The sequence below is a fragment of the Ovis aries genome, chromosome 22, assembly GCF_016772045.2.
Source record: "Ovis aries strain OAR_USU_Benz2616 breed Rambouillet chromosome 22, ARS-UI_Ramb_v3.0, whole genome shotgun sequence".
Classification (NCBI taxonomy): Eukaryota; Metazoa; Chordata; class Mammalia; order Artiodactyla; family Bovidae; genus Ovis; species Ovis aries.
Genome location: NC_056075.1, coordinates 51,272,054 through 51,280,569, shown reverse-complemented (window position 1 = coordinate 51,280,569; position 8,516 = coordinate 51,272,054). Strand labels below are relative to the sequence as shown.

General features: G+C 55.4%; 1 protein-coding gene across 1 annotated transcript; it reads left to right on the top strand.

Moving 5' to 3' along the window:
* Positions 1–2,516: 2,516 nt before the first annotated feature.
* LOC101111846 (olfactory receptor 6B1-like) lies at positions 2,517–4,439 on the top strand. Its single transcript, XM_015103512.4, has one exon. The coding sequence runs from the start codon at positions 2,670–2,672 to the stop codon at positions 3,714–3,716; it is 1,047 nt and encodes a 348-aa protein (XP_014958998.3). The 5' UTR covers positions 2,517–2,669; the 3' UTR covers positions 3,717–4,439.
* The last annotated feature ends 4,077 nt before the right edge of the window (positions 4,440–8,516 follow it).

The window sequence follows — 8,516 nt, the reverse complement described above, 5'->3', positions numbered from 1 at the left end:
TCCGTGCAGCTCCAAGAGAAACGCTGGTGCGTGGCGCTCAGGGGCTGTGCGCGAAGGACGAGGCCACCAGCTGTGACGCAGAGGCGGACGTGGCAGAACGCCACTGCTCAGGTGTCAGAATGAACGCAGAGCAGCTACCAAGAAGAGAAAGAATCTTAGTACGAAAAAGCAAGACCCAGAAGACGGCATGTAGCATAATCCCCCTTGTCATAACGTTTGAATACAAGCAAGACTAAGCAACGTCTATAATTAAAATGCTTTAGGCAGCTGGGGAATCCCAAGAGTGGTCCCTGGAGAGGGAGGGGGAAGCGGGGGTCACTTAGTAGCCACTTTCTAGGTCTCGAGTTGAGAATAGGTTTACAATAGTTCCATTATTTTACAACTACATGAATAAATGAATGCCAAGCGTGGGAAGGAAATAAAATGAATGCTATTGTGCAGCATCCACTCCCCTTTGAACCTCAGGGAAGGGCCTTGAGGCTGAGAGCCATCACAGGATGGGCCTCACCAGGGCCAGGCCACCTGGAAGGCAGGCAGGAGGCCAGGCTTTGTTTGTCCCGAGGGGAAGGAAGGAAGCCCCCGCCCTTTACTTCATATTCCCTTCTTACATTCCCCCTGGGGACCCTGCAGTTGCTCTGAGAGTCCCACAGGGGTGAGAAATCTCAATTAAAGTCCTCTAGAAAGCCAGGGGGGTGGCAAGGCCACTAATGAGCGCCATAAAAGCCACGAGGCCATGAGGCAAGGGGGGAGTTTCGGCATGCTTCTCCAGGCCCTGGCTGGAGGCCTGCAGAGACGTGGAGGCGCACCTTCAGCAAGGAGAGCGGAGGGGAGGCTGGAGGTGACAGCCTGGTCTCGAGGCAAAGGGCCTGGGGGTGCTAGGAGGGCAGACTTTCCGAGCTCCCCCAGCACACGCCGCCAAGCCACTCGGCCCAGAGAGCAGGGCTCCTGGAGCCCCAGCCCTGATGCCCTGGGTCCAGGCCGGCACCAGCCCAGGTTCTGCAGCCTCCTCTGCTGCGTCGCTGTCGGTCTCATATCCCCAGAGACTGGGGCACCCTCCATTTGCTCTGCTCCCCCTGCACCCCCTGGGCCTTCCTACAGCCCCTCCCCACAGGGCTGAGCACCACTGCTATCAGTGGGGGTCTCCGAGCCCCTTCAAGGTGAGACAGGAGCACCCCAGTTCAGCCTCTGTGCCGCACAGGTAAACATAGGAGGAAGAGGCTGAGGGTCGCCCAAGAATTCCACCTGCCCGCAGGAATCCCCTCCACCTCCCATGGGGCTCCCTGGTCCTGCTGGTGAGGGGAGGGTCTGAGGAGGCGTGGACGCCCCGGAGGCCGGGCCTGCTGGCCAGGAACCAGCTCTGCCTCAGCCTGCCGCCTCCCTGCTGCCCAGCCATCCTTCAGACACCCAGCTCCTGGGTGTCCTGGCCCAAAAGTCCCAAACCACTCAGCCCCTGAAAGGCTCTGAGTGAACTGCTTCCACCATCTCCCAAAGGCCGCTTTCAAGCTCAGAAAACACAGGATACAGACCTCAGGCCAGCTCAAGACGAGTCCACGTGGGGAAACCAAAGGTGGGGATGAACCCTCCCCCCACCCCCAGCCCCAGGCCCACAAATCCGAGGCCCCGATTTTGCTCAGCCCTGGAGATCCAGCTGGCCTTCTGATGGAAGCGCTGTCCTTCCTGAGAGTGAGCAGCCCTGGCCAGAGAGCAGTGCGGAGCAGCGGTGCTGGGGCCCACGTGGAGGCCAGGGGCGCCCGGACACAGAGCCAGGACCGCACAGCAAGCACGCAGAGCAGGCCTGCTCCCCTGCGGTGTGCACATGCGCGCCTGTGTGAGTTCACGCACATGGGTGTGTGTGTGCACCTGGGGGTGTGCATGTGCGTGCATCTGGGGTTGTGCACAGGAGCGCGCCTGGGGGTGTGCATGTGTGCCTGTGCCTGGGGGTGTGTGCAGGAGTGCGCCTGGGTGTGTGTGTGTGTGCGTGCACCTGGGGGTGTGCACCGGAGTGCACCTGGGTGTGTGTGTGTGTGCGTGTGCCTGGGGGTGTGTGCACCAGCGTGCACTTAGGTGTGCATGTGTGTGCACCTGGGGTGTGTGCAGGAGTGCACCTGGGGGTGTGTGCGTGTGTGTGCCTGGGGGTGTGTGCGTGTGTGCCTGTGCCTGGGGGTGTGTGCACCAGCGTGCACTTAGGTGTGCATGTGTGTGCACCTGGGGTGTGTGCAGGAGTGCACCTGGGGGTGTGTGCGTGTGTGTGCCTGGGGGTGTGTGCGTGTGTGCCTGTGCCTGGGGGTGTGTGCACCAGCGTGCACTTAGGTGTGCATGTGTGTGCACCTGGGGTGTGTGCAGGAGTGCACCTGGGGGTGTGTGCGTGTGTGTGCCTGGGGGTGTGTGCGTGTGTGCCTGTGCCTGGGGGTGTGTGCACCAGCGTGCACTTAGGTATGTGTGTGTGTGTGTGTGCACCGGCATGCACACTTCCACATGTGGCTGTGTGCGTGGTGCTGGGACAGGCAGCAGTGCACAACTGAGAGCTTCCACGTGAGAGTGGACGTGAGAGGTATGCTTGTGCTCACTTGTGTGCAGGCGGGGCCCCCCTGCCAGGGGTTTGCAGGGTGAGGTGTGTGTTGGGTTAAGGACTGGGGGGGTCAGTGCTGCAGCAACTTTGAGAAGGGGTTATGGTGCCCCCACCCAGCTCTCAGGACCCAGTCCCCTGCCCAGCACACATCACATCTGCCTCTCTCCACTCTTCCAAGGCGCTCAGAAGTGGCCTCCCTGCCAAGAGGGCTATGAGCAATTCCACGGAGACGTCGGTGACAGAGTTCGTCCTGCTGGGCTTCCCAGAGCTGCGCCACGTGCAGGGGCTGCTGTTCGGGTCATTCCTCACCATCTACATGGTGACCATCCTGGAGAACCTGGTTGTTATGGCGACCATCAGAGCCAGCCGTCAACTGCACACGCCCATGTACTTCTTCCTGGCCAACCTGTCAGTGCTGGAGACCCTCTACACCTCAGTCACCATCCCCAAGCTGCTGGCTGGCCTCTCGGCCTCAGCAAGGACGATCTCCTTCTCAGGCTGCCTCACTCAACTCTTCCACTTCCTCTCCCTTGGCTCGTCCGAGTGCTTCCTCCTGGCCACCATGGCCTATGACCGGTACCTGGCCATCTGTCGCCCCCTGCACTACCCAGCCATCATGGACTCCAGGCTCTGCCTGCGCCTGGCCCTCGGTGCCTGGCTGGGCGGCTTCCTGGCCTCCTGCGTGTCCACGGCTCTCATCTCCCGCCTCAGGTTCTGCGGCCCCAACGTCCTCAACCACTTTTTCTGTGACATCTCACCCCTGCTGCAGCTCTCCTGCTCTGACACCGCCACCGTCGAGGTGCTGGACTTCGTGGCGGCCCTCGCTGTGCTCGCCACCTCCCTGCTGGCAACCGTGATCTCCTACACCCACATCGTGGCCACGGTGCTGAGGGTCCCAGGAGGGGCTGGCCGCCAGAAGGCGTTCTCCACCTGCGCTTCCCACCTGGTCGTGGTGGCCCTCTTCTACACCACCACCATCTTCATGTACGCCCGGCCTCACGCCATCAGCTCCTTTGACCTCAACAAACTGGTGTCCGTGGTCTACTCCGTTGTGACCCCACTGCTCAACCCCATCATCTACTGCCTCCGGAACCATGACATCCACGAGGCCCTGGCCAAACTCCACCCGGCTCCCGGCCCCTCCTAGCACCAGCAGCAGAAGGAGGAACTTCAAACCCTCCCACCCTGTCATCTGCCCACCGCCACCAGCCCATGCATCAGGTGGGCCACAGCTCTCTCCCAGCAGCCCAGCCAGCAAGCTCCTCTCCTCCCCCGTCACCCTGAGACACAGTAGCGGCAGCAAACTCCAAAGGCGCCAGCAGCCACTTTCAGGGAACTTCAGCACCAGAGCAGGGGACAGCTCCTCAGCCCAGGACGAGCAGGGCTCGGCTCTCTGACGTACTTTAGTTTTAGAATTTCTGTCTGGTTCTTCTCAGTTCCCCTTTTCTCTGTCAAATTCCCAGTCTTGTTTCTGTCCTGGGCTGCCTTCTGTCCTGCCTTCTGTCCATGACACCTGCCTTCTGTCCTGGGCTGCCTTCTGTCCACGACACCTGCCTTCTGTCCATGACACCTGCCTTCTGTCCATGACACCTGCCTTCTGTCCTGGGCTGCCTTCTGTCCATGACACCTGCCTTCTGTCCACGACACCTGCCTTCTGTCCACGACACCTGCCTTCTGTCCATGACACCTGCCTTCTGTCCATGACACCTGCCTTCTGTCCTGGGCTGCCTTCTGTCCATGACACCTGCCTTCTGTCCATGACACCTGCCTTCTGTCCACGACACCTGCCTTCTGTCCACGACACCTGCCTTCTGTCCATGACACCTGCCTTCTGTCCACGACACCTGCCTTCTGTCCATGACACCTGCCTTCTGTCCAGATTGCATTGTCACCATGGTGTCTGCAGGCTCTTAATATCTGGCGTGGTGAATCCCTCTTCTCTGAACTGCTTTTTCAAAATTTGTTTAAGTCTGACTTTTATCTTTTTGTATGAGCCCCTGAGCTCCTCAGTCTGCCTGGGCTGCCGTAACAAAGCACTGCAGGGACAGCTCTGGCAGCACAGTGGTTGGGCTCTGTGCCTCAGTCCTTGGTTGGGGAGCTAAGATCCCACAAGCTATAAGGCACAGGGAAAAACAGTGCCACGGACAGGCTGGCTTATACACCAGGAATTCATTTTCTCACAGTTCTGGAGCCTGGAATCTGAGATAAGGTCTCAGCAGCATTGGTTCCGGAGAAGGGAATGGCACCCCACTCCAGTACTTTTGCCTGGAAAATCCCATGGACGGAGGAGCCTGGTGGGCTGCAGTCCATGGGGTCGCTGAGTCAGACACGATTGAGCGACTTCACTTTCACTTTTCACTCTCATGCACTGGAGAAGGAAATGGCAACCCACTCCAGTGTTCTTGCCTGGAGAATCCTAGGGACGGGGGAGCCTGGTGGGCTGCCGTCTATGGGGTCGCACAGAGTCGGACACGACTGAAGCGACGCAGCAGCAGCAGCAGCAGCAGCAGCGTTAGTTTCCCCTGAGGCCCGTATCCACGGCTTGTAACCAGCCATCCTCATGTGGTCATCCCTGGGTGCATGTCTGTGACCCAGTCTCCTCTTATCTCCTCCTATAAGGACACATTGGGTCAGGACCACCCTGATGACTTCACTTTAACTTTTTTGACCTCTGTAAAGACCCATCTCCAAACATAACCACACTCTCAGGCGCTGGGGGCAGGGTTCCAAACTATGAATGCTGGGGCCACAGCTCAGTCAGCAGCAGGTCCTGTAAGAGCTCTGCTGAGAGTCTCCTGGGGTCGCACACTCCCCTAAGGGCGAGCGTGGAGGAGGCCCAGGCGTGGCGCCCAGCGGCACCGCCTGCTTCTCCCTGTCACGCAGGTCTTCCTCCATGTTCCTCAATGCTCTGTTTATTTCGGCCATAAAGATCCTTTGCGCTCTGGGAGGTCATTCATAGCGTCCACTGTTACTGTGAATGGCGTCTCATCGCCCGCTATTTCTTGCTCTGGTAGAGACGTTCTGTTTTCTCTGCCGTAAGACACTCATGCGGACGCTCATGCAGTCACAGAATATGCAGGTAGCAATCTCTCGCACCAACGGGGACAAGCAGTCAGGCTGTGAGCAGGGCACGGCCAGCGGAGCGGCCCCACTGAGCATCTTGGACCCAGAAGGCCCCTCCCCACCTTCCACCCACCCTCTGGCCTGCGTGTCCAGCCTGCAGTCCTCAGAAGGCGGCAGCAGCTTCCAGCACCAAGGCCGCAGTCCTGAGTGGAGGAAGGGGAGGGGAGATGTGCAGGCTCTGCCGGCCCCTCCCAGGGGAGCAGAGCCCTGCCCAGCACCCTCAGAGCACCCTCTGCGTCCCTGGCCCTGCTGAGGTGAGGGCTCCCCAGTTCCAGGCGTTGGGGGTGAGTGGTCGACCACAGAGTCCACAGCTTCTTCAGGGCACAACTGTCTTCTGGGCTCAGGACTGTGATCAACAGAAGCGGTGAAAGTAGGAAGCGTTCCTTGCTCAAGTTTTTTGATGAAACATATTTAAAGGCTCTCCACTAAATATGATATCTACTGGGGGTTTGTCTGAAATATAGATTTAATCAAGTTTTAAAAGTCATTTCTATGGCTAGCTTTCTTGGCATTTTTCCCCACAAATGAATGTTGATGGAAATCAAATCAAATCACATAACAATATGTAAGTGTATCAGATCAATATGGTGCACATCTTAAATTTACAAAATGTTACATGTCAGTTCAGTTCAGTTCAGTCGCTCAGTCATGTCCGACTCTTTGCTACCCCATGAACTGCAGCACGCCAGCCTCCCTGTCCATCACCAACTGCCTGAGTCTACCCAAACTCATGTCCATTGAGTCAGTGATGCCATCCAACCATCTCATCCTCTGTCGACCCCTTCTCCTCCTGACGTCAGTCTTTCCCAGCATCAGGGTCTTTTAAAATGAGTCAGTTCTTCGCATCGGGTGGCCAAAGTATTGGAGCTTCAACTTTAACATCAGTCCTTCCAATGAACACCCAGGACTGATCTCCTTTAGAATGGACTGGTTGGATCTCCTTGCAGTCCAAGGGACTCTCAAGAGTCTTCTCCAACACCACAGTCCAAAAGCATCAATTCTTCAGTGCTCAGCTTTCTTTATAGTCCAACACTCACATCCATACATGACTACTGGAAAAACCATAGCCTTGACTAGACAGACCTTTTTTGCCAAAGTAATGTCTCTGCTTTTGAATATGCTGTCTAGGTTGATCATAACTTTCCTTCCAAGGAATAAGCATCTTTTAATTTCATGGCTGCAATCACCATCTGCAGTGATTTTGGAGCCCCCAAAAATAAAGTCAACCACTGTTTCCACTGTTTCCCCATCTATTTGCCATGAAGTGATGGGACTGGATGCCATGATCTTCGTTTTCTGAATGTTGAGCTTTAAGCCAGCTTTTTCACTCTCCTCTTTCACTTTCATCAAGAGGCTTTTTAGTTCTTCACTTTTTTACGTGTCACTTTTTTACATGTCAAATACATTTCAATTTTTTTTAAAAGACATTTAAAAATTAAGAAATGGCTCTTTTTTGCTCAGGCCTGTGGCATATCTTCATCCTGCCGGGAAGCTCCGTAGCCACCGATGAGACCAGAAGGGGCCTGATGAACAGGACGAGAAAACACACAGGGCATAGCGGAGGGCCACCCTCATCGAGCTCTCCTCGACAAGGGGACTGCGCTCCGGAAAGTGGGGGCTGAAGTCGAAGAGCCAGATTCTGCCTTCAGGATGCGTGTCAGGGTTCAGTTAATGAAGAATGGCAAACACTCTGAGCTTTCATCCCTGGTGGTGGCTGTTTGATTTTATTGGAGGAACAATGAAGGGCTGGATTTCTTGAGGAAGCGATGAAGGGCTGTATTTCATTGGGGAAAGCGATGAAGGGCTGTATTTCATTGGGGAAAGCGATGAAGGGCTGGATTTCATTGAGGGAAGCGATGAAGGGCTGGATTTCATTGGGGAAGCGATGAAGGGCTGGATTTCATTGGGGAAAGCGATGAAGGGCTGGATTTCTTTGGGGAAGCGATGAAGGGCTGGATTTCATTGGGGAAGCGATGAAGGGCTGGATTTCATTGGGGAAAGCGATGAAGGGCTGGATTTCTTTGAGGGAAAGCGATGAAGGGCTGGATTTCATTGGGGAAAGCGATGAAGGGCTGGATTTCACTGGGGAAGCGATGAAGGGCTGGATTTCATTGGGGAAAGCGATGAAGGGCTGGATTTCTTTGGGGAAGCGATGAAGGGCTGGATTTCACTGGGGAAGCGATGAAGGGCTGGATTTCATTGGGGAAAGCGATGAAGGGCTGGATTTCATTGGGGAAGCGATGAAGGGCTGAATTTCACTGGGGCGCGATGAAGGGCTGGCTACTAGATTCTGTCGGAAAGGTCACGCTGTTGGCGACATTTCTCGGGTCAGCTTGAAGGTCATCAAATAGCCAACGTCTCTCTTTTGGCCTTAATTCAACATTCAGAAAACTAAATTCATGGCATCCGGTCCCATCACTTCATGGCAAATAGATGGGGAAACAATGGAAACAGTGAGAAACTTTATTTTCTTGGGCTCTAAAAATCACTGCAGATGGTGACTGAAGCCATGAAATTAAAAGATGCTTGCTCCTTGGAAGAAAAGCTATGACAAACGTAGATGGCATATTAAAAAGCAGAGACGTTATTTTGCTGACAAAGGTGCATATACTCACAGCTATGGTTTTTCCAGTGATCACGTATGCATGAGTGAGTTGGACCATAAAGAAGGCTGAACGCTGAAGAATTCATGCTTTTGAGCTGTGGCGTTGGAAAAGATTCTTGGGAGTCCCTTGGACTGCAAGGAGATCAAACCAGTCAATCCTAAAAGAAATCAATCCTGAATATTCATTAGAAGGACTGATGCTGAAGCTCCAATACTTTG

Excerpts from the sequence above, each read along its gene's own strand:
- LOC101111846 (XM_015103512.4), top strand. The coding sequence starts at position 2,670 with ATGGTGCCCCCACCCAGCTCTCAGGACCCAGTCCCCTGCCCAGCACAC.